The 25,841-nt window shown below is 38.2% G+C and overlaps 1 protein-coding gene across 8 annotated transcripts in view; it reads left to right on the top strand.

Annotated features, from left to right (window-relative positions):
- Positions 1-25,658, top strand: part of WIPF2 (WAS/WASL interacting protein family member 2) — a 31,533-nt gene extending 5,875 nt beyond the window's left edge. For 3 of the 8 annotated variants that reach the window (XM_058181237.1, XM_058181240.1, XM_058181241.1), the window contains exons 2-8: positions 10,292-10,404; positions 12,541-12,673; positions 15,132-15,245; positions 15,529-16,191; positions 18,483-18,692; positions 19,462-19,563; positions 20,760-25,658. In XM_058181237.1, coding sequence (XP_058037220.1) covers positions 10,348-10,404; positions 12,541-12,673; positions 15,132-15,245; positions 15,529-16,191; positions 18,483-18,692; positions 19,462-19,563; positions 20,760-20,800 — 1,320 coding nt within the window. In that variant the 5' untranslated portion in view covers positions 10,292-10,347 and the 3' untranslated portion in view covers positions 20,801-25,658. Of the gene's footprint in view, positions 1-631; positions 837-3,672; positions 5,056-7,713; positions 7,862-8,230; positions 8,313-10,291; positions 10,405-12,540; positions 12,674-15,131; positions 15,246-15,528; positions 16,192-18,482; positions 18,693-19,461; positions 19,564-20,759 lie in introns of those variants that run through there. The other 5 variants (XR_009154929.1, XM_058181239.1, XM_058181238.1 and 2 more) reach the window with 5 other exon arrangements.
- Positions 25,659-25,841: the final 183 nt, after the last annotated feature.

Raw genomic sequence — 25,841 nt, 5'->3', positions numbered from 1 at the left:
TAATGGGCATGTTCAGACCAGTAAGAATTTTTCTTGAGAGCCCGTCACCTGAGTCAGGCTATCTCTTACCATCTGTATTCCCTAGGTAGTTTCTGTTGCAATTTAGAAGGCCCAGTTTCCGCATGTTTTTCCATTTCTGCCTCTATATCAGCCTTGCAAGTAAGCATTTTAGAATTCAAAAAGTGCTGTAAAATTTAGTGTTCATGCTTAGATGAGCTATGGGGGAGTTAAAAAAAAATAGGTAACTTTGTGCCTCAAATAAATCTAACAAAAGTTATTGCTAATCAGTCTATGTCTAAGCCAGTATGATGTGATGGTTAAGGTTTTAATCAGAGCAGCAAGACTCAAATTCTAATTTTGTGTTTGTGATCCGTAAATGGTTGAATAATTAGTTTCTATATGGTATTTTCTCTAAATTATCCCCTAAGGCATTATTAACCTGCAATATAAGATTTATTGATGTAGCTTGTTTAATTCCATTTATTAAGCACAGTTAAACTCTGTATTGGTTACACCACCTCAGGATTAAACTAAAGTTGTTTATTTTTTTTCTTGTTTTTTCATTCTTGGAAAATCTGTATTTTTACTAACTTATCAATTATCAATAGGTGCTTTCAGCTGCAGATGCTCATTATCTCACCAAGGGAAAGATCTCCTGTGATTTGGCTGGAGACCACTGAAGGCCGCTTTGCGGCAGGGCAAGAAACTCTGTTATCAGCAGGAGATCTGAGAGGCACTCTCGGGCTTTGTTCCAATCACCACACTGTTGCATTTGGGGGTTGGAGGATTCCTCCCCACTGGAAAGCAGGAGCAGGAGTGTTCAGCGACGACCATGGGTGAGCCCCTGCAGCGCTAGCTGGACACATGCAGTGTCCTCATTGAGCCCCTTAGAGACAGAACAGAGCCCGGTAAGACCACACCGGTGCAGGGCGGCCACCAACGGTCTCGGTGGGACCACCGGCCACATGGGCAGACTTGTCGGCCGAAATTGCTCCATTTCCTCAGGGTTGACTGGGAAGTTACAGGACGGGGTAGTCACCCCTGTTGACCCACTGCCTCTGGGGCCTCTCAGGCTTTATCTCTAGGCCTGCAGCCTCACCCATCTATCAGACGCCTCCTGCGACATGCATCTTTAGAGGCCCATTAGCCCAGGCTTCTATCATTTTCCAAAATGGCCACTGCACCATCCAAATGGGCTTTAAAACAGCCCTTCCAGATCGCTACAATGGTTGGGATCAATTTCCAGGAGGAGGCAGGGCCCTTGGGGTCAAGGCCCCTTAATAGAGGCAAGACTGGCCACTCCTCTTCTGATAAATCTCCCAGCAAGCCTCAAAAGGCGTCAGAGAAAGAGGTCAAAAAGAGACACTGGCTTTCGAGAAGACCATTGAAAGGTCCATTAAGGAGGCTGACAAGAAGAGCAAAGGCCACCAAGAGGTGGAGCAAAGGGCCCACCTCTGCCTGTTTCACCTCCTGCTCAAGTGGATCCACCTGCCCCTCCCACTGCAATTGACCACTGATGCCTGGTCTCCAGAAGGGGCGGGCGCCCAGGAACAACAGCTTCAGGGGACCAGCAAATTGCTGTTCAGCCGTCTCCCTGACCCAGCTCCCATGGGGTCCCACTGGGCACAAGCTGGGGGACACAGGGTATCCTCAGCCAAGGTTACCTTTTCGCCCATGGCTGCTGGCCTCTGGCATGACCACCAGGAGGCTCCCCATATACCAGAAGGTATGACAGCCCTCATTATGATGCTGTTCAATGGGGAATCGCATCGGGTGGCAACAAAGGGCCCAATCTTGGGTATCTGATTACCCCAGATCGCAGACAGGCCGTCAGAACTCTCAGCTCTTGGGGGATAATCAGCCCTCCCAAGGACCTTGATTATTCCTCGGCATCCTCCGGTCAAGACTCCCTAACTGGAGAGGACATTCTGAGGAACCTGGATTTGTCGGATGACGAGGACCTGGTTCCTGACCAACCATCCTTTGTGGATCTTTTCCGGCCCGAACAGTTGGGCCTCTGGGCAGAGGCACATCAGTGGTCCATTCAGGCCTCTCATATATCAGAGGTGGCAAAGATGCAGGCGGACTGGCTCAGCAGAGCTTCAGTCAACCCAGCAGCGTGGCACCTGCACCCTGTCCTGTTCCAGGAGCTGACGGATCGCTTCAGCATCCCGACAGTCAACCTGTTTGCCACCTGGGACAACCGCCAACTACCAAGGTTTTTTGCCAGATTCCCGACTCCGAGGGCAGACGGAGTGGATGCCTTGCGCAGCCCGTGGTCTCCGAGACTGCTTTACGCCTTCTCCCCTCTCCCACTGATCTCGAGATAGTGGGACCAGTAGCCAGCCCCGCCCTGTTGCCTCCCTGCACAGGCGACTGGTGGTGGGAGCGGGTGGTCTCCCCTTTCCTGTGGTGAGGCATAACCTTGTCTTTATAGCTCAGCACGTTGGTCTGCTGCTTCATCCTTGTCAGAAAGCTGGGAAGCAAGAGGAAGAGGAGGTGCTTAACAGTTTGCAGACTCGCTTCTATTGGTTATCAGAGTTAACCCATGTATGCTGCTGGTCCCACTATCCCGAGAAAGGGCGTTCAGGTAGAACCAACGCCCCTTCTCTGGACCAGGATTCAGCAGTAAATCTTTACGCACCTTAGTTTGACTGCTAGGTTCAAACTTAGGTGAAGTCTCAGAATCACAACGCAAAGTAGCTAGATAAACATATTAGCTGCACATCAGAATGAAATAACTTTAAACAATTGATTCCCCTACTGTTGCTCCTCACCTTCCCCATGTTTCAGCACAGTGTTTATTTACATAGCCTTGAAATTATCACTGGTTACTGATACCTTGATCTCTCTTTTTTATATAATTTTATTAAAAAAAATTAATTATAACAGTAAAATTTACTAGAAGCTAAATTTAAAGAAAGATAATAAAATAGAAAAAATGTGCAAGAGAAAAGAAAAAAATAAGAATATAACGAAGAGAAAAGGAAAATAGAAAAATGTTATTTTCAACTGCATCACAAGTGTAAACAAATTTACACTTTACTAACAATTATTTCTTAATTCCATACCCCCTCTCCAATCTAGACAAATCCATAAAGCATTTTATGAATTTGCATCTTTTCAGTCCTGGTGTTAGGAGAATTTTCATAAAGACTTACCAGAAGTAAAAGCATATTTTGTTTTTGTTTTTTTGTTTTTGGTCAAATGAATCAATTTTATATTCCTTTCTTTTAGTTTTAACAACCTTAATCTTTAGTTTACTCAAACATGATTTCTGTTCATTTTGTCTTTGTCCCATTGCACAGAGACCTTCATGGCTTTAACAAACATTTTTAAAAAATCAATAGGAAAAAATTGTCCAGGTCACTCTCTTGGTTTATCATTTTTATTTCTCTTTTGGATGTTAAAACATCACCTTTCTTATTAGGTTTAGTGAAACATCTTTTTCCAAGTCATTCTCTTGACGTATCATTTGTAAATCTGTATCTTGTCAGATGTCATTTCTTCAATAACATCTTTTGGACATAGTCTTTTTATAGAAATAGGCATCATTGATGGCATTAGTCATATTGAGGCTACTAATTTCCATTCTTTCAAAGTCTACTTCACTGTTTTCATTGCTAGAATGATTTACATTTATAAGCCTGCAAGTTGATAATTAAATTTTCTTTTGTTCAGAGTTGATGACAAACTCACCTGATTAAATTTTCAAATCTGTCATTTGAGACATATTAGAAGGTCTCTAACAGTTTTAAAATGGTTAATAGGCATTTTCTGTAAGTGATTAGAAAGTAAGGTTTCCAATCTTGATGTCCTTTAAGACAAATTTCAAGCAAGATCGCTCATCCCTTTTTCTCCTGGTGCTGAAACCTGTGGAAAACCACTGTCTTGCAGTCTTTTTGTGAGGAGCACTTTTCCAGGCCCGTGTGGGCAATTTCTCTTCATTTCATCATACCTCCCTCAAAAGTCAATTATTTATGTATGTCAACTCTGAACACCACTGACTTTTATGCTATCATTCACATCGCATCCTTTGAGTGAAAATAAATTCCATAGTAGAGAGGCGCTAACCTGTTATAACATACCTGTTATTGTAGATCAGGAATTGATAACATTTACAGGCATCAATATATCGACTAAAAGTATTTCAATAAATAAATATTACAGATCACTTGCAAGGCTGGCAAATATTTGATTTTAGTGTTCTTGCATGAATCATAAAGCTATTTTGAACAATTAATGTTTTCTAAAATTTTAATTTACTTTGGGGAGTTATGTGATTACTATTAATTGATGTCATCTGGACTGTACCACCATAGATGTTGAACTTATTCTGAAAGAAAATATTTTAATTCTACATTCTCCATGGTTAAAACCTTAAAAGGAACCAGATTCTTAAGAGTTGGAAGATAAGAAATGCAAAAAATGCACTACAGTCCTGTGCAAAATCCAGAAGTATTGGAATACTTAGTTTTTATTCTCTGTTTTATTATGGTATGGTACCACCAGACGATGTGTGTCCTATAGGACCAGTTCCTATCTCTTTCTTAATACTATTCATTCTTAATTAAACAGATTTTATGTCCCAACCCTGAGGTGTTTAAATGGAATAGAAGAAATAAGACCAAGGCCCCTTTACTTGATTTAATTGGTGCTTAAGAAAAAAATCTACTTGTGTATATTGGAGCAAATGAGCTAATGGCCAGGTTATATTCTAAATAGGGATATCTCAAATTGATCAAGAGATTCTTAGTACTTGAAAAGTTTGCTGAGCATGCATCTTGCAGAAGTGTTTTACCTGAGGCTGCTTGCTTATCACTAACGTACTCATTTCCGGCCCTCCTCAGGTGATCATACTATGATGCTTCCTTCATAACTTGAGTTATTTCAAGGCCACATGTTCTTTTGTGCTCATAAATCAAGGGTGTGACTTCGTAATGAAAGCAGGAAAGGAAACGGGAGAAGGAAATAGTGCTTAACTTCAGTCTCTTGTAGATGAATCTTACAGAGCTTGTTCTGTTGCTTCTGATTTGGAAGCTCCCAACTAAATAGGTATATTTGTACTTCTCAAATTTATTTGTCTTTTAAGCTATTATGGAGATTTTGTTGCTGTTGTGTAGTACTATGTATGTGAGATGTTGGGAAGATACCTTTTTCTTGTTAATGTTGAATCTCATTTAGAATTATATGTTGTCTGAGGCAACAAGAAAGATTATTTTGCCTGAGCGTTGAAGGGAGATATCTACCTATAGATGGAAATAGTCCCATATGTTTTATTTCTGTACTGAGCATTAGAATAAAGAGGGCTATTCCGGGGAGAGAAAGGAACTTTTCTAACAGTTTGGGAGCTGATGGGAACTGGAAGATTCCTTCATTTCACCAGTGACTGAAAATATATGGATGTTGACCACATAACATGGAAAGGAACTATTGATTCAGTGGTAGCATTTAATTATTTCATGATAAATGGTTGGAGGCAAAGAAACTTCTAGTGGGCATATAGATGATTAATTTTTGAGAAATAGAACAATCAATATTCTCTTAAATGAATCTCAATCCCAATATCTACTTAATTCTTAAGGGGGTGGGGTAGAATAAGAATGGGATAGAAGAGTATGTGTTGTCATGAATCAGATAGATAGCCTTTTGATGATCTTGTATTTAACAGTTTAGAACAGTTGAGGGGGCAATATTATAATGTAAAGTGCTTATGCTAGGATTTTCCAGGAGTTATTAGCTTTTTAAAAAATAAATTATACCTTGGCTTTGTTAAATTTAAATATTCTTTCCCATTTCAGAATGTCAGGAAACTATGTCATTCTGTTTCAGCAACTGTGAGGGACACAAAAAAGTTTTGCGGCCAAAAGTTGTCTATTCATAATAATTGGAAAGGGAGGGCATGTTCACCAACCTAATTTGGTTTGGTAGAAGGATGTTTCAGAGAATATTACAGAAATAAAATTTTTCCAAGCAAAGTACTTCACTGATATTATGATGGTTTCTCTGTCTCCTAAATACCATGAAGATTTCTTGGAACTCATAGCTGATGCATCTCTTTTACAGGTTTTTGGTTAGCGATAGTTGGTTATGTTTTCTTATGCCTCGTTATTCTGGGCTCCAGAAAAATCATGACTTTGATCAGTGATTTTAATGTTCAGTGTAAAGCTACTCAGTCTGTGGTTTGAGCTTTGTGTGGGGTCCATATTACTGAATTGTAATTTTAATATACCACAGGTGTTTTTAACCTTAGATCAGATAGATTTCAGAGGGTCCACAAATTTGGATAGACAAAAATTTTATCTTCACTAAATTCTTGGAAGAGACCCATAGGTTTCTGGAAGGAACCCATGGCACTAAAAGATTAAGCACCTCTAATGTAAGAGGAGGAGATAGTAAATACATGCAAATTTATTAAATGTTTGTTTTGGCTCAATCTGCTTTTGGGAAAATGGCTACCTGAATCCCAGTCAAGGGTCAGGTGATAGTATACCAGTCTTTCAGAGCAAACTGACCGACTGCCTATTTTTAAGAAGTTTTAATATCACCTCCTTTAAAACATAAATAATTAAATGTATATGTAAGTATCTTTCTCTAGTAATTTTTAAGAATTTATTTGTAACTCCTATTTAAGGAAGAATTAAAACTAATTTTTAATTTTCAAACTTGGGCATTTGAAAAAAGTAGTTTGTTGTGTTATAGTCTTCAACATATTTTGGGATTGTAATTCTTACATATAATGACTATGAATGTTGGAAGCTATAATTTTAGCATGTCTGGAAGATACTTAATTGGGCAAGAATGTTGTATTGAGTTTTTTTTCTTTACAAATCACTTTTCCCCCCTCTAAATTCCTCTTTGGGTCATTGTTGATGGAAAGAACAACACAAATATTCCTTGTGATGAAGCATCCACCATTCTTTGCTGAGTACTTTTAGACAGATTTGGTGTCTCTTGATGTTTAGCAGATATCACATGGGGTTCTGAGAAAGCTGTTGCAGAACATATTTGAAAAGTGGGATTTTTAAGAGCTTTGTGGACACTGAATCTTTGTACAGCAGTGTTAATACAATTATAAAAATACTGTGATAAAATAAAAAGGGGGAAAGGAAAAAAGGGGGAAATAATAATTCTTATTCACATACAGCTAGTTTAGTTCTTTAAAACAATGGCTCCCAACCTTTTGAGCACCAGGAACTGGTTCCATGGAGAGAGGTTTTTCAGCAGACCAGAGGGAGTGTCGTTTCAGGTACTGCCTACATCCCGCAAATAGGGCTTTGCTTGTTTGTGCAGCTCAGTTACTGGCATGCCGCAGCCCGGTGCTAGTCCATGGCCTGGGGACTGGGGATCCCTGATTTAAAATATTTGTAAATCTAGACCATAAAAAAACATATTCCTCTATCTTTCCATCTTTGGAACATAAAAACATTTCAGAAACTGACAAATACACTTATTTTTGAACACATTCTTCAATATCAAAAGTGTACATTTTTCCATCTACATAACAAATTCTTTTAGACCCTATAAAGCAGAGGTCTCCAACCTTGACAACTTTAAGCCTGGAGGACTTCAACTCCCAGAATTCCCCAGCCAGCAAAGCTGGCTGGGCAATTCTTGGAGTTAAAGTCCTCCAGTCTTAAAGTTGCCAAGGTTGGAGACCCCTGCTATAAAGCAAGAGCTTACCTTAAAATCTCAAATTTTTGAGTAGATTGATAAAGTTTCCTAAGTGCCACCTATTTCTTTGCTTTGATGGGCAAGTGTTGAAACTTAACACATTTCTCTACCATTAGACTTCCCTGGATGACTGAGAATCTTCATTGACCTGCTTGAAATAGTTTCATTGATCTTGTGGATTTGACAGGTATCTATAGTGTCATGGATGAGTCACTCTTCCTCCATTACACACCTGTTCTTGCTACATTTCTGCTGTGATGTGGTATCTGATAAAGAATCATGCCTGTTTGTCTCTGGTTATGTAACTGCACAAGTTTGGATGGCAACTGTTGTGCTGCTGTATTAAGACTAAATTTATATAGCTACCTATAATTACAGGCATGCAATTACTTCCTAATTCCACACAAGTACTAGAAATGTAGGATGGAATCTTGAAAATTCTTGTTGCCAATTACAAGATGGTGAAATTTGGATTCATTGTTCTCTTCTTTTCAACACCATAATCAATTCAGTGCTTGGGTAGCTTGGATCCTAGCTGAAGTCATACAGTTCCACAAATTCTATAGCAAGTGTGTGAAGTGTGATGGTCAGAAGTACACAAAACTAAAATCATCTTGGTCTTCAATCCTTCTGGCCTTGTAGGTATTCCATTAAATTTTATTTTTAAGATCGGGGGTACTCTTCTGCACATTTGGTCCATAAATAAACAGGATCAATAAGAGAAATTAGAATAGGCATTCCAAAAGGAGGATCTGTCAGTCAGTGATCTGTAACAGCAAATAGCTTTGGAACTCCCATGAGGTTGGAAAGTAGTAGTAGGAAAGACAAGATTTCTAGCTTCTAGAATACTGTAACATAACACTGGCAGAATGGATGGGAGATATATGCGTTCTTGTTCTCTCTCTCTCTTTCTCTCTCTGTAAAACAGCTTCTGAACGGCTATATAAATGATAAGGTTTGAGAAGTATTTGGAGTAGGATCTAAACATGTTGCTCAGTTTTATTTCTGAGAAGGAAGGACAGACCTTCTTCAGCCAAAGTAACAACCCCAGAATGTTCCTCCAACAATATTAGACCTTTAAGGCAGATGAAGATACAAAATACAATTGGTGGAAGAGGATGCAAGAGGGCAAAAAGCCCCTCCTGTTTGTAACACATAAGATTTCAGACCTGAAATCCTCCTACATAATTTTGGTTATCAAAATTTATTTCAAAGAGCATTGGAAATTGTAATGTCATAAAAGTGTGAATGCTATGAAGATTTATGGCCCCTTCAGAAATGTATGCTTGTGAGAATATCTTAAAGTTCTTGGAAACCATGGATATTGAAAAATCTCAAGTATCTTAAATGTATAGCAAAAATGTAAGGAAAGTGATATTTGTGAGAAAGCTTTTCTTTAATGGAATAAGAGAGTTTTATATATTAAAAGCAGATAATTTGAGTAACTGCCTCATTTTTACAATAGCTTTTATCATTGAGAACTGTAAGCCTAGTTCCATTGCCGTCTGGTGGTATTGCAAGCTTCCTTCCATTTAGACTTTTGGTTCTATGAGCTTTGGAGAAAAACAAAGGAAGAGTATAACTGGGCAAGTCTAAAATAATTGTTGTGTTTGTTAGTATAGTTAAGAAATACATTATACAGTGCAAACCCATTTATGCTTTATTTTTTATAAAGTTTTACCTTACTCTGTCAATTAATGTGGAGCTAAATTTCCCTAAAATATTTTTTCTGGGGCTTTAGATTGGTCAATTGAAAACTATTTATTTATTTATTTTGTCGGTCAAAATTATTTTTTTGTATTCTTTATTAAATACTTCTCCCAATGTATTAGAATTTTAACTCCAAGAATTTTCAATTGTTGTGACTTTTAATTAACATGTTGAAAGTAATGTAATGCTGTTAGTTCAGCAAGTGCTTGCAATAATTTCAATTTTCCTGATTTTGTTACTTTCAGCTTTTATTTTATTTTAATTATTTTGAATAGATGTATTATTATGTTATAAAGTTATTATAATTGTTAAATTTATAAATGAGTTCATATGAGAACAGTATAAAATGAGTTAATGTATAAATTAATTTCTAGCTCTCAAATGTGTAAGCAATATAATTTCCAGGACTTCTAGTCAATAGTGCCCGTCATCTATTTGGAAGATACTGAATTAGGAACTGTAATAAATGCAGGTAATGCTCCAGTAGAAGCAGTGCACAATATAAGTAGTCCACGATTTACAAAAGTTCATTTAGTGACCATTCAAAGTTACAACCACACTAAAAAAGTGACTTATGATGGTTTGCACACTTATGACCATTGCAATATCTCCATGATCATGTGATCAAAATTCAGCCGCTTGGCAACTGACTCATATTTATGACAGTTGCAGTGTCCCAGGTCATGTGATCATCGTTTGCAACCTTTTGACAACCAAAGTCAATGGGAAAACCAGATTTACATAATAACTGTGGCAAGCAAAACTCACTTAACAAATGTCTCGCTTAACAACAGAAATTTTGAGCTTAATTGTGTTCATAAATCAAGAACTACCTGTACATTTTAGTGAAGTCTTCTTCTGTTGCATCTGTCCTCTAATCATTGTCTTTTTCCTTCTAACACTGCAGGTTTATGAGTGATCAAACATTCTTTTTACACTAAGCCAGAAGGGAGTGGAGCAAAGATGCCAATACCACCACCTCCTCCACCTGGACCTCCTCCACCTCCAACTTTCAGTCAGGTAGTTCCTCTGCTTCTATGTATTGTTTTATCTCTGGTATAGATTAACCACAAAAAATCTTTACTTCTACTGATTATGTCAGCTTGTATATCTTGTATATGCAAGTTTCTGGCTCCATTCCCAGTCGGCTTGGCTTTGGCATAACTAGGAATAACCTATTCCTAAAGTTTATATATGTTAAGTAAATAACACCAGATTACATAAAAATATTAGGCGGTTTCATATACAGTGCATTCAAAAAGTATTCAGACCCTTTCACTTTTGTCAGTTTTGTTACTCTGATTCTACAGTTGTTGAAATTCATTTTTTTCTCATTAAACTACACTCAGAACCCCATAATGGCAAAGTGAAAACAATTTTAGAAATGTCTGTAAATTTATTAAAAAGGAAAAATTGAAATATCACAATGGCATAAGCATTTAGATCCTTTGCACCAACACTTGAAATTTAGCTCAGGTGCCCCCTATTTCTCTTGATAGTTACTGACATGTTTCTACACCTTGATGGGAGTGCACCTGTGATAAATTGTTTGGACATGATTTGGAAAGGCACACACCTTTATCTAGAAGACCTCACAGCTGAAAATGCATACTGTAGCAGAGTAAAAACCACAAGTTCAAAGGAACTGCCTGCAGAGCTCAGAGACAGGATTATTGCAAGGCACAGATCTGGGGAAGGCTGCAATAAAATTTCGGCTGCACTGAAGGTCCTTAAGAGCACAGTGGCCTCCATCATTCTCAAATGGAAGAAGTTTGGCGCAATCAGGATTCTTCCAAGAGCTTGTCGCCCGGTCAAACTGAGCAATTGGGAGAGAAGGGCCTTAGTAAGAGAGATGACCAAGATCTCGATGGTCACTCTGAGTTCCAAAGATTCTGTGTGGAGATGGGGCAGAATTCCAGAAGGACAACCCTCACTGCAGCCCTCCACCGATCTGGGCTCAAGGCAAAGTGGCTAGACTGAAACCTCTCCTCAGTGCAAAACACATGAAAGCCCACTTGGAATTTGTAAAAAAAAAGCACCTGACAGTTTCTCAGATTTTTGAGGAACAAGATTCTCTGGTCTGTTGAAACCAAGATTGAACTGTTTGGCCTCAATTCTAAATGTTATGTCTGGAAGAAATCAGGCACCGCTCATCACCTGCCCAATATTATCCCAACAGTGAAGCATGGGATATCCTCAATGAAAACCTGTTCCACAGCCCTCAGGCCCTCAGACTGGGCTGAAGGTTCACTTTCCAACAGACAGTGATCCTAAACACACAGCCAAGAGAACACAGGAGTTTAGGGACAACTTTGTGAATGTCCTAAAGTGGCCCAGCCAGAGCCCTGATTTGAACTCTATTGAACATTGCTGGATGGACCTGAAAATGGTTGTTCACTGATGGTTGCCATCCAACCAGTCCAGGTATGCAAAGCTTGTCGCATCATACTCCAAAAGACTTGAGGCTGTAATTACTGCCAAAGGTGCTTCAAGAAAGCACTGAGTGAGGGGTTTGAATACGTATGCCAATGTGATATTTCAGGTTTTTCTTTTCAATAAATGTACAGACGTTTCTAAAATTCTGTTTTCATTTCGTCAATATGGAGTATTGAGTGTAGATTAATGAGAAAAAAATGAATTTCAACAACTGTAGAATCAGGCTGCAGCATAACAAAAGTGAAGGGGGTCTGAATACTTTTTGAATGCACTGTATGTATGAAGACCACAGGATGTATCCCATTACTGCTCTAGTTCACATGTTATAAAGAAGTAGGGCTGGAGGGATCCTGAGAGATGACATTAAATATATTAGGTACTCATAGATTGACCACCAAAAGTGATTTGATTGCAGTGCTGCAGATATACATAAATGGACCAAAGAATGAAATATTTATTGTAGGTTGATGGATAAAGATAATGGAAAGAGTAGGAGTTGCAGATGAGGTGAAAGCCACAATAAGAAATTTTTAGCTGTAGAAGTACAAGCCTCCTGGCTATAGAATTGTGCAAAAGTGTGCAGTTCATTACATGCAGCCTTTTTTTTTAGGTGGTGTGAATGAACGATTTTTATGATCTTCACAAAAGATCGCAGGCTGCCAAGGGATAAGAAATCTTTTTTCATTTTTTATTTTTTTTTGGTGCAATATTTCCTTTCAGGCAAACACAGAGGCACCAAAATTGAGCAGAGATGAGCAGCGAGGGAGAAATGCTCTGCTACAAGACATTTGTAAAGGGGCCCAATTGAAAAAAGTGGCTCAAGTTAATGATCGCAGTGCGCCTATCCTTGAAAGTAAGTAGGTGAATGAAGCAATTGTCAGAAGATTTTTGTCGTCAAATTAAAGGAAAGGTGTTGCATTCCCCCCAGTCATCCCTTTCTTTGGGAATAATCTGTAGCTCTTTAGACATACAAGATGGGTTCATATATTTCTATTTGTGCTTTGCATGTGCTATGAACCCGGAAATTAGAATTTATTCAACAAATTATAATTAGACAGAGCATCATTTCCCATAATGTGTGAATCAGGTCAGCAATGCAAACAGAATTTGGGAATTAATATTTAAAATAATTGAATTCCAGAATTGAGAGCATTGTCCAGAAATTAAATAAAGGCAATTAGGTGAGGACTTGTTGCCAGTAAAATTATCCTTGGATCAGCCTATGAGATGGATTGTTCTTAGTCCAGTACTGTAAATAATTATTTAAGTCACTAAGATACAATCTGTTGCCCTCTCACCATACTTCTGACCACAAATTACTTTGTTTTCTTCTGGTTAGTTATTGTTACATAGTGTCCAAATTGATTCTGCTGTTATTGTATGTTTATCTTGATTGTTTCCAATTTAATTGTTCTAGTTTAGGAAGGAGGGAGGAAAAGAGTTTGTGGAGTTAGAACTGTTATAGTTTAACCATTGGAATTTATACTCAGCACCACTGTGTTTCCTACACCTGTTGTGTATACTAAAAGTTACTTTAGACTTTCCAAAGGGAACTTTCAATGCTGGGCAAACTAAGTCCAGCTCTGCACAATAGTAATAGTGGCTGTGGATGCCGGCATCTCGATTCAGTCAGCTGCAGCTGCAGCTGACTGTTGGAGGCGAGTTATTGGCCCCAAAGGATAGGGTGCGCAACTTAGGTGTCCTCCTGGATGAGCGGCTGTCGTTTGAAGACCATTTGACGGCCGTCTCCAGGGGGGCCTTCCACCAGGTCCGCCTGGTTCGGCAGTTGCGCCCCTTCCTTGATCGGGATGCCTTGTGCACAGTCACTCATGCACTCGTTACCTCTCGCTTGGATTATTGTAATGCTCTCTACATGGGGCTCCCCTTAAGGTGCACCCGAAGGCTTCAGCTAGTCCAGAATGCAGCTGCGCGGGTGATAGAGGGAGGATCTCGTACCTCCCACGTAACACCCCTCCTGCGCAGACTGCACTGGCTACCTGTCGCTTTTCGGGTGCACTTTAAGGTTTTGGTTATGACCTTTAAAGCGCTCCATAGCTTAGGGCCTGGGTACTTACGGGACCGCCTACTGTTACCATATGCCTCCCACCAACCCGTATGCTCTCACAGAGAGGGACTTCTCAGGGTGCCGTCCGCCAAGCAATGTCGGCTGGCGGCCCCCAGGGGAAGGTCCTTCTCTGTGGGGGCTCCCACACTCTGGAACGAACTTCCCCCGGGTTTACGCCAAATACCCGACCTTCGGACCTTTCGCCGCGAACTGAAGACGCATCTTTTTATTCGCGCGGGGCTGGCTTAAATTTTATGGATTGTATAGTTTTATTATTAATTTTAAACGGGGTTTTAATTTCTATATATTTTAAAATTTTTGGCAAATTATAATAAGTTTTTTAATTTTGCATTTTATAGATTATTGTCTTGTCTGTTTTTATTTGCCTGTACACCGCCCTGAGTCCTTCGGGAGAAGGGCGGTATAAAAATCAAATAAATGAAATGAAATGAAATGAAATAGTAAAGAATGTAAACTGCTTGAAGACTTTAGGTTAATATTAAAATATTGATAAAGTCCAAGCATTTGCACATTACTAATAATAATAATAATAATAATAATAATAATAGTAGTAGTAGTAGTAGTAGTAGTAGTAGTAGTAGTAATAATAATAATAATAATAATAATAATAATAATAATAATAATAATAATAATAACAACAATAATAATAATATTTTAATTTATAGACCGCCCTTCTTCCGAAGGACTCAGGGCGGTGAACAGCCAGTTAAAATACAGGAAAACAGACAATATTAAAAACAACCCTTAAAAAACTCATTCAATTGGCCAAAACTAAAACACAGTTACACCCTATAAATTACTAAAAATTTAAAACCCCAATTAATCAAATTAAAATTTTAAAAAATCAAGCCAGTCCAGCGAGCCGAAACAAATAGGTGTTAAGTTCGCGGCGAAAGGTCCTAAGGTCAGGCAATTGTCGGAATCCAGGGGGAAGCTCGTTCCACAGGGTAGGAGCCCCCACAGAGAAGGCCCCCTCTGGGGGCTGCCAGTAAACATTAGAAACAAATGTTTCTGAATTTTGCATTTTAAATTGAAGAATAAGGAGAACATCTCTTTAAAGCATTCTAGGGGAAAATATATTAAACTTTGGACATTTGAATAGCAATCTCAAATACCATTAGTTGCAGGTAGGCCTAGCAGTTATGCTTGCAATAGCTGTAATTTAATAAACTTTTTATGTTACACAATCTGACAAGTTAAATAATATGGAAGTTTTTTATTCCAGAATCCAAGAATGGCAGCAGCTATAATTCTACTACATCTCCCCTTCCGACAAAGGTGGGCCTTTTCCAAGCTGGTATCCCCAAACTACGACCCATGGGAGTAAAAGAGAGTTCAGGTGATGTTTTTAAAAATACCTTTTTTTAGCAGTTTTGAAACATGTTTTGACTTCCCTTGCTGTGCCCTATATTTGAATCAGTATGCCTTTTACTTTCTATTGGAAATAATAAAGTTTAGACATTTAAAAATCTGGTAATCATCTGTTATTAGGAATAATATTTATCACTGGGTATAATCTCTGTTCAAACAGATCTGTAAGTTTTATTAAATTGGACGGTCATTTTTACTATGAGCCCCTATTTTGAATAATTTATATATCACTTTTTATTTTATTTTCTCAGACAACTCCTCTGGGAAGGTACTACATCAGGTTCCTGGGGGTAGATCAGCTGCACCCCGGCCTCCTGTGTGTGCTATCAGCACCCGACCCCAAGATGATACTGAAAATAGCCGAGCTTCTCCTCCAGAGCTCCCACGCATGCAGAGACCTTCATTGCCAGATCTTTCACGGCCAAACAGTGCTAGTGGCACTGGTATGAAGCATAGCTCTTCAGCCCCACCACCACCCCCTCCTGGACGGCGAGCTAATGCTCCTCTTGCTCCACATTCCATGCATAATAGCAAAGCACCTTCCTACAACCGTGAGAAGCCATTGCCACCAACTCCAGGCCAAAGGCTTCCAGGAAATCGGGATGGACCACCAGCTCCTCCTCCCATCAAGCCACCCCCATCCCCAGTAAATATCCGGTCAGGACCAAGCAGTCAGAACCAGTCTTTGGTACCCCCTCCCCCACCTTACCGACAGCCTCCTGGTGTCCCTAATGGCCCTGCCAGCCCTATTAATGAATCTGCTCCTGAGCTTCCCCAGAGACACAATTCCTTACATAGAAAGGCACCCGGTCCAGGGAGGGGTATGGCACCTCCCCCTCCTCCTTCAGCATCTCCTTCCTTACAAAATAGTCGCCCCCCACCTCCTGCCCGTGATCCACCAAGCCGAGGTGCAGGTAAGAGAATTTTTTACAGTCCCATTCAACTTAAAAATACCATACATTTTGGACTATAAAATGCACTCCCCCCCCGCCCCCCCAAAGTGGATGGAAATGTCTGTGCATCTTATATACTTAATTTTGCTGAAGCCCCACCCACCCGCCGGCCCCCACCCTTCAGCCTCTGCCTCCTAGCAATCTGCCTCCTTGCAGCAAACAGCAAATAGCCTGGTCAGCTTCAGCACAGTTTGATTTAGCATGAGTAGGTGATTGGCGGTTAGATTGGCCTCCCAGAACACTGACGATCAACTGTTCCAGGCTGCGGGAATTGCCACCTCCTCCGTGCACCCCATTTTTGGCTGCCACACATCCTGTTTTCAGCCCGTTCCAGGTGGCAGCGATCCCTGCTGCCTATCGCTACCGAATGGGGCGCACAGAGGCAGCAATAGGCGGCGGTGATCCCTGCAGCCTGGAACAGCTGATTGTCGATATTCCAGGAGGCCAGTCCAACCACCAATTAGCTGCTTGTGCTAAATCAGGCTGTGCTGAAGCTGATCAGGCTGTTTGCTGTTTGCTGCAAGGAGGCAAATTGCTGGAAGGCAGAGGCAGATTTTTTTTTCTTGTTTTCCTCCCCAAAAGCTAGGTGCATCTTATAGTCCTGAGTGACTTATAGTCCAAAAAATATGGTAGGTTGAGGAATTGATAACAGTCAACATCTACTGTCTGAAAACAGAAGTGTTAGCACTTAAAAGTGCTTCAGAGCTACTGTATATCTTCTAATTTGAATATATAGAGATAAATTTACAGAAGATGCTAATTGCACTGGTTTCACAGACATGGCCATTGGCAAAGAAGTTCCATGTAGAAGAAAAATGTTTATATTATGGAATAACGATTATAACTAGAAAATATCTGCAAATGACTTTGGTCATTTAAATGTATATAACAACATTTAATGGCACATTTAGGAATTTGGGTTCTAGCTGATCTCAAAATTATTGATTTGATATTTCTGAAAAAAATCCTATTTGTAGTACTAATATTTGATGATGTCAGTGTGGGCCGTGAGTTAGGAAATTCTTCATCCAACCACAAAGTCATTATGAATACTTAGACTAGCCACAGTTCTCTCACGGTCAGGCTCTTCATCTTCAGTATTGGTTTAAATTTCGTCCCTCAGGGAGACAGTAAGAGTTTTAGAGATGAATACTTGAATACTTGATTGTAATATCATAAATGCTTACTTGATGCTTTAACTGGACAATAGCAATGATTGAATATAGAATTTATACATGAAAGATGCTACTTTCCTTGAAAAAAATCAAAAAGTTACATTTCAGGGAGGTAGGGCAGTTTTTCACCAAGTCTTTTTGAACTAGGATTGTATATTTCATTTTGTGAGTATAGTGTTCATTGCAAATCCCCCAAAATAGAGAATCCATTATGAGACAGATCATTAGTTTGATTACATTAAAACAGAAGCAACTTTTAATTTTGCAAAAGCTTAGATCCAGCAGGAACAATATTACTGAACAAATTTTATACGATTGGTTTAGAAACAATCTGAGCCATTTAGTGGTAGATATTGTACATTTCTTGACATGGTGCAAACTTTACAATAGAATGGTTCATATGATTGATTGGTTTTGTGTCCTAATCATACTACATTTCTGAAATGAGAGAGTTCAGAAATGTGCAGTTGAAAATGTTTTAGAAATAAATTACATAAACATTTGGTGATCGTAAAGGGTAATCAGCTGATTCCAGGAAAAGACATAGCTGCTTTAAAGAATGTTTGAGTGGTGATATATTCATGCTCTGCATCTCTTGTTTATTTCTAAAATGCTATACCTCCTGCTCACAGCACTCACCAAATCTGTAAACTTAATCTGTCAGGATTAAAATCAAATGTCTGAGTTGCCCCAGTATGGATACAAACTTCTATAGCACATACAGAGCAAGGTAGAACTTTTTAATGGCGTGCAGGGTGAATGATGGAAAATATGAATGGAAAATGAATAGTCAATTTAGTTGTGCACATCATATATTTTTGGCTACCAAAAATGTATTTTTAGAATTGGGCTGCATCTGCTATCTTTAGGCACAGTAGTTTGTGTATCATATTAAGCCATGATTTAGCTTGTTTGATTTAAGTTGTAAACTCAACCAATGTTTTTGAACCATATCTCTTCGTAATATATCAAGTGTTTGTATCTGGCCTTTGTAGCTTACTCAAAAAATATGGCTAAAATAACTATGGTTTTGCAGTTTAGTCCATGTCTTTGCTGACCTGGAGAATTTCTCTTTAGCTCCACCACCACCACCACCCATGATACGAAATGGTGGAAGAGATGCACCTCCACCACCTCCACCCTACAGAATACATGGGTCTTCAGATCCCATGAACCGTGGAAAACCACCCCCTCCTCCTACCAGAACACCAGTTGGACCACCCCCTCCTCCCCCACCAATGAGAAATGGACATCGGGACTCTATCTCTACAGTTAGGTCTTATTTGGGTGAGTAAAAACATTTATTTATCAGGACTTATTGTTGCCATGATAGGATTCTTTGACATTTAAGTTGAATAGGGAAGTGTTCAAGATTCTAGACTACCAAAAAGGGAATAGCTGTTAGTAATCTTCTTTGTTTAATTCTGAAGACTATAAAAATATTTAGATTAGTCGGGATAATTTTTTTTTTTTGAGGATGTAATGGTAAAATCAAACTCTGCTGCTTGATGTTAGGAGCTATAAAACATAACATTTTTGCCTTAAATATTGGTATTAAATTATATATATTTGATGCTTGAATTAATCTGTTAGTCCGGTGAACCTACCAAATTTAATTATAGCAGAATATAAAAGTTGATCATATTGTATCTGCAAGAAAGTAGTTTTAAAAAGTTGAGTATCTATAATCTAATATCCTATATCTCACATATCCTAATATCCTATATCTCACATATATATCCTATATATGTGAGATACATATAGAAGTAGTTCATTTTATGTTTTATGTTTCTTTTGATATTCTGTTCAAAAGCTGTCTGGAAATGCCAAGAACATGATGTATATTTTATGTAACTCTTTAATTGCTGAATTGTGGCCCAAATCTTCTATCTGTGAGGGCTAACTACCTCATGATGCTTAGTTGGCCATTTTCATCTTGCACAAGATTCTCCCAAAGCCTTATTGATAAAAGCAGCAAGACCAGATGGATGTGACCTTCAGTTTTATCTACCAAAACTCACCATTTTTTTGTTTTTTATTTGTAAATCTTCTGCAGATGACTTTGAATCCAAATACTCTTTTCATCCAGTTGAAGATTTCCCAGCTCCAGAAGAATTCAAATATTTCCAGAGAATTTATCCCAGCAAAACTAACAGAGGTAAGTACTAAACTAATGTAGTATACCACAATGTTGCACTCCCAGTTTGCAAACTGGCAGGCTTAACAGGTGATTTAAGGAAAATCCAATCTGAGGACCGAGATTGTTGGGGGGGCAATAAGTTGACTTTGTAAAAAATATACAAATAGAATGAGACTATTGCCTTATACACTGTAAGCCGCCCTGAGTCTTCGGAGAAGGGCGGGATATAAATGTAAACAAAACAAAACAAAAAAATCCATAGGGCAAAAATGCTGTCACCAACAGTAGGAGTAAAATCGTATTTATCATTTATTTACTTCTACAGGTAGTCCACTGAAAGTTAGGATGGCACTGAATGAGGGGTACTTACAACAAATTCCTGTACTTCTGGCTGCTGCAGCATTCCACTGTCACACATTTAGCATTTTTGACCTTCATTGCTGGCTTTTAAGCAAAATCATGGGAAACTGTCAAGCGGTCATATAGTGATCGTGTGGGAGTTGCCTAACAATACGAACTGGGAAATGCTGGAATAGCCATCACAAGTTGGCACAGTCACGTGACATTGCCCCTTATGACCATGTCACTTAGTGATGCAGTTCCCAGTCCCAATTGCTGTTGGTGATTGTTTCTTGATTGTTCCAAATTATGTTCCAAATTATGTTCCAGTTATGCAGCCTTATATATATTATGCCCACAGTTCTCAAATTGCCATGGCACCATAGTAAATTCACCAGAATGCAATGGAATTTTAAATTTTTTTAGAGAAGTATAACTGTTCAGTATTCCTTTTAACCTAGAGATGCCATGAAAGAATCATTGAGAAAGAAAGTTTGAGCTATGCATTTGGATTTTGTCTTTTCATAAAGGAAGAAGGAAAAATATTAGAAACCTAGATGGATATAGAGGTATCTGAAGCAGATAGGCAATAAGGATGACATATTTTTCATATTTTTACATAATGAAAAATTTGTAGAAGGATATGTTAACTAAAGCAGGTATTTAATTTTTTAAAAAAGTGACAATAAATACTTTGGTAACATTAATTAGGCCTTTCATTTTTTATGAAATAAATATATAAGATTATATTCTTAGGATGATAACATCCATGTAAAATTTTTATGATCTTTTTTGTTTGGTGATCATGGTTCCTATAGAAGGAAGCACTTGGATGTATAATACCCATGTATTAACAACCTCTCTTATCTTTTCAGCTACTCGTGGGGCCCCTCCTCTGCCTCCTGTACCTAGGTGAAAAACAACAAATGAGCATTTTTGCTTAGCACCAAAACAAATAAGACTTGTTCTTAAATTCTCTCCCCGCCTCCAAAAAAATAATTCCTCAGAAATTGCATGAAAAATACATTCCTACTTTTTTTTAATTGCAAGAACCTGGATGAACTTATCATTACTCAACTTTGTCTGCATTTCATTCCCTGATATAAAAAGGCATCTGTGGGCATAGCCAGGTGAGAATATTCCTGCAGATCAATACTAATTTCCTACCTTTCCTGCTATCTTTGCCACGAAAGGGGGAAACTTCAGTTCATAAACACTACAGTTCAAGAACAAGGGAAGTTTCCCAGGAATGTTTCCCAGGAAAGAAAACTAAACAAAACAACAAAACTGTGGGTCAAGTTGAAGCAGTTGTTTATAGATGCTTGTTTATCATAAGGAAGGAAATGGCCACAAATTCTATGGATTAGGGAACATTCATTTTTTTTAGAGGGCTGTGCTATGAAAAGAATTGAAATGGCTGCTTCATTTTTCATTGCAGACACTACATACTCAATTATTAAACTTTGTAACATAAAGCAGAAAGAGAAAGATGAACTAAATGGCATGTCTTAAAGACATCTTAAAAAAATTGATAAAGCTGCATAAGAATAGGAGTATATGTAGAAGTGCACCAACAAAAGGGGCGAGTACAGCAGTTATCATGCTATGTTTTGGCAGAGTTCTTGTCCTGCAGATCTGGACCCATAATCTTTGATTGTCAGTTTCTCCAAAAGTTAGCTGGTATCCTAAATGAAGCTTCTCAAAATGGGATTGTGTTTCTACACAATAAAAGATACCATTGTAGAGATGAACAGATTCTAAAGTCTAATAGCCATCATTGATATCTATGTTGTATTTTAAAAAAAAGGCATGACTGATATTGAGACAGTACCACCCCTTAAAGTAAAAAGAACAATGTCCTGACAAGCACTGGGAATGAAGAACTAGTTTATAGCAAACTAGCTGCAATACAATGCTGGCCATAGATAACACACTGAAGATGCTACATCAGTATAGAACAAAATATATATTATGTTCCAACTTGTTAGAAGAATTCCTAATGCTTGAATGTCCTGTGTCTTCAGAAGATCCATCTTGCTCTCATTAACAGAAATGCCCAACTTCATTGTCTTATCCTATGAATATCTTTCAGACATAATCAGTCTTGAGAATGTAACCATCTATTGCTGAGGGATGGCAAAAGAATGAGAAGTATTCTATTTTTTTTGCTGAGGAGTGGATGGGCCCTGGCTACTACCTATCCCAAGAAGAGCATCACTGACTGACTGAAGGTCCCATTGGCATACATTCCGGTCTAGTAATGGGGAACATACCTTTGATGGCAGACTTCCAGTTACAGTTTTTAAATGACACACCATTTTGTTCTAGCTCAAAGCTGATCTTTAGTGGTTAGTACCTACTTCAATGAAACAACTTTGAAAGTGATAGAAACTGGTGAAATCCCTTCATATTTTATTTTTGCTGGTTGCACACAATTGACAAAGTTTTCTGTGGTTCTTGCACAGGCATTTTTATGAGGTGGAGGGTTGTCAGTTATGTTTGTGACTTTTAGGATGTTTGTTAAATCCTTAGCAAGAGTGCCACTAATTCCAGCTAGGTCTCTTAGTGGTGTCATAAGAAATTTGATAGTGCTGGCCTTGTCTCTGAGATCAAAGGAGATATTTACATTTGGTGTTTTCCAGTATCAGAAAAAGGCCAAGTATGGATTGCACATCTGCTTCTCAACCCAGTAGTTTATATTGCTGAAGAATCCCCTATGGGGACACATCTCTCCCTCTCCCTCTCTCTCCATATAAATCTGTTGGAAAGCAGATTCTAGCAGTAGAAATGCCTAATTCTGGATTAGACACCACTAAGCAGACTCTGAAGCAGAAGCAACATTTTCCTCTCATCTTATCTCATGCTCTACAGGTGGTTGTAACATCAAGCCTAGATTGCTTGTTGGTGTTTTGCCTTATGCAGTAGTTCTGTTAAGTGATTGGTACCAGATTTATTATAATTATTGTGTGTATTTACTCTTAAAAATGTGGCGTTGGAAAATTTGTGTTATAATGATAAATATTGATCTATTTTGTATGTTGTAAAAAATTTGTAGGCTTGCTAGCCATATACTACAAAAATTCCTTTACCACCTACTTATTTTTTTTTAAATGATGATGGAAATTTGTCTGCTTTTAAGTTAATGACTGGGCAGTCTCTCATGTTGAGGGACTAATGCTTGGTCAGAGGAATTTCTTTTTTTCTTCTGGAAGAAAATTAAAATCTTATCCAGCATAATTTGCTGGGAAGAGAAGTTAAATGCACTGTGCATTTTGGGGAAGGGTATTTTTTTATTATTATGTTCTGTATAATGTTGGCTTCCAGTAAGTATATCCTTTAGGAAGCACTGTGAAGGGGGTTCTTAAGCTTGAAACGGCAGTCAAATGGAAACTGAATACAAGAGGCATAGGTCATACTTGCATGTTCTGGCCCAAAGCGCTCCTTTATTTCTTTTTGTTGCCTCTTGCCCATACTCCTCCCTGGGCCAAGCTATTTGGTGGTTTAATTACGTAAGTGAGCAAGATGTATTTACTTTTCCTTGCTAAGGCAAGAGTTTTGGACAAGGTGAATTTAAACACATTTTCATACACATTCTGAAAACATTCAGAAAAACATATATTTGCAGCTAGCATTACCAAGGTAAAAATCTTAATTCTCTTATAAATCAGTTTCACCAGTCTAGTGCCCTCCCTCCCATTTGTGTTGTCTGCAACATCCAATAATTCTAGTCAATAATTAGTTAAAATTGATGGTAATTGTATTCTATCATCTGTGAGATCTATCTTAGAGGAGACTGCCTTATGTCGATTTTGAACTGACAGTCTTACTTGCTCAGAAAATCTCCTATTTGTATCTGGAAATCTAAATTTGTGGCCTGTCAGTCTTCATCCCAGTCTTCTTTCTTACTTGCTATTGTTTTAGTGCAACTTAAAGTAGAATATTAGGATTTGTTTTACACTCTTTTCCTACTTCTATTTTTAAGGATGGTATAGGACAAAGTATATATACTTTTATTCTTCACAGTGTATCTGACCTTTTCTCAAGATCTGAAATGATCAAAATATCAGTTCAGTAATATTCAGTAGTTTCTTTAGCTGACCCAAGAAATTTTAAAAGTTTTATCTATCTAATTTCTTGAGTCAGTTCTATTGTTTTATATTGTGTATCAACAAATAAGCCCATACAATGAAGATTTGAAAATCTCTATATGTACAAGAGATACACAATGATGCTGTGAAGGCTAATTACATCTACCAGTACAAAAACAGGAACCATTGCAAAGAACTGTGTGTCATGCTATCCTGTAATTGTGTCAGATGTTGTGAACATGAGTTTTAAAAATTGGGATTGTCTCTTATTTTTTATGGTCTAGGAGACAGCCTTTGCAGCTTTTTAACTCTTGCCATAGTTAGCAGATTTTATGCAGCTATTTTTGAAATATATCAATCTTTCACTGCAACTGTGCAAATATGCCAAGGAAAAGGCTTTTATAAGGGGTGTAATGTTTATGCTGTTTACCAGCAAATGCTTCAAGCTTCATTCATGGTGCCTTATCCTTAAATGGCTCCCAATGCAGCTTTGTGTCTGTGTGCATGCACACAAATTTGGATATTGCAAGCTTCATGCACACACTGTCCTCTCTCACTGTCTGCTCAGCAGTTTCATTTCTATTAACTGCAAAAACACTACTGAGTGATTCCTATAGTTTCAAGAACCAGAATTTGAGTCTGTGGCATTGCTTCTTTGCTTTTAGATCTGATCTTTCCCTTTCACAGAAGATGACCTTTTGGAGTTTTTTCTTTGCAAGGGTTTCAAGTAAATTTCTTTAGGTTGGTGGTGAAAGAATTCTTGAGTCCATTGCAAGGGCACATGTGGATTTGTTTTAAAGAAAAAAATTCTTATTAGAACTTGCATGTAATATTCTTTCATAATTTTATTGCCCTGATTAAATAACTGTGAGAACTCTCTTGATGTGGTATTAGGAGGAGTTTCATTTTTAAGTCATTTTGATAATTTTCACATTAAACAGTCAAATACTTCACATTCATCTAAATTCCAAAGACTGTGACATATGATGATAAGTTTACTGTATATTTGTGTTTCTCAACCTTGGCAAAGATATGTGGACTTCAACTCTCAGAATGCCGGCTGGCTGGCTGGGAATTGGAATGCACACATCTTCAAATTGCAAGATTGAGAAACAGTGCTGCAGATCATTTTCCTATATTTTTAAAAAAGATAAGTCCTTTTAAAAAATCGCTCTCTCCTAATGGTATCTTTCAAGAACCATTGCTTCTCAGTTTTCTCTTTCATTTGCAGGGGACAATAATTACTGTTTAAATCAACAGGAGGGGTGGCTCTATAACTTCCTTACAAAGTTAGAAGTCATTGCTCATTTGGGCACTGCATAATGCTCCCAGTTCAATACAGTTACATAGCTCTGAATGGGAAGATCATTCCCTCTTCTTCAATCTGTACCATTAATCAGCATCTTAGTTTTAACATACAGATCAACAATGTTCCCTACAGTTGAGATGAGAATAGCCTGTGAAGATGGCATATGCTGAAAGGTTGGTTTCAGGGGAGGAGAAAAGTATACTATTATTTCCTAGTGGTTATGTTTGATAATGCCTCCTCTTTTAATATTTCACTACTTCATAAGACACTGTATCTGAACCACAGAAGTGGTGCTGTCTCTTATTAAAATTGTAGCTGCATTGACTGATGCAGAAGTGAGTCTGTGTCCATGATCTAATAAATTAATCAAATACAAATACTGTTTCTGTGATTTGTTCTGTTTAAGCACATATCACACTGAATATGTCAAGTATTTTTATTTATATTCCATTTTATTGGCTTAGTGCTGTTTGAGATCACAAATCAGTTCCCAAGAAATTCACACAACCTGCCTTTGGAGACTTGAGGAAACAAAGAGCAAACTAAGAATTCTTTGTATA

The sequence above is a fragment of the Ahaetulla prasina genome, chromosome 4, assembly GCF_028640845.1.
Source record: "Ahaetulla prasina isolate Xishuangbanna chromosome 4, ASM2864084v1, whole genome shotgun sequence".
Classification (NCBI taxonomy): domain Eukaryota; kingdom Metazoa; phylum Chordata; class Lepidosauria; order Squamata; family Colubridae; genus Ahaetulla; species Ahaetulla prasina.
This window is presented reverse-complemented; position numbering and strand designations above follow the sequence as displayed.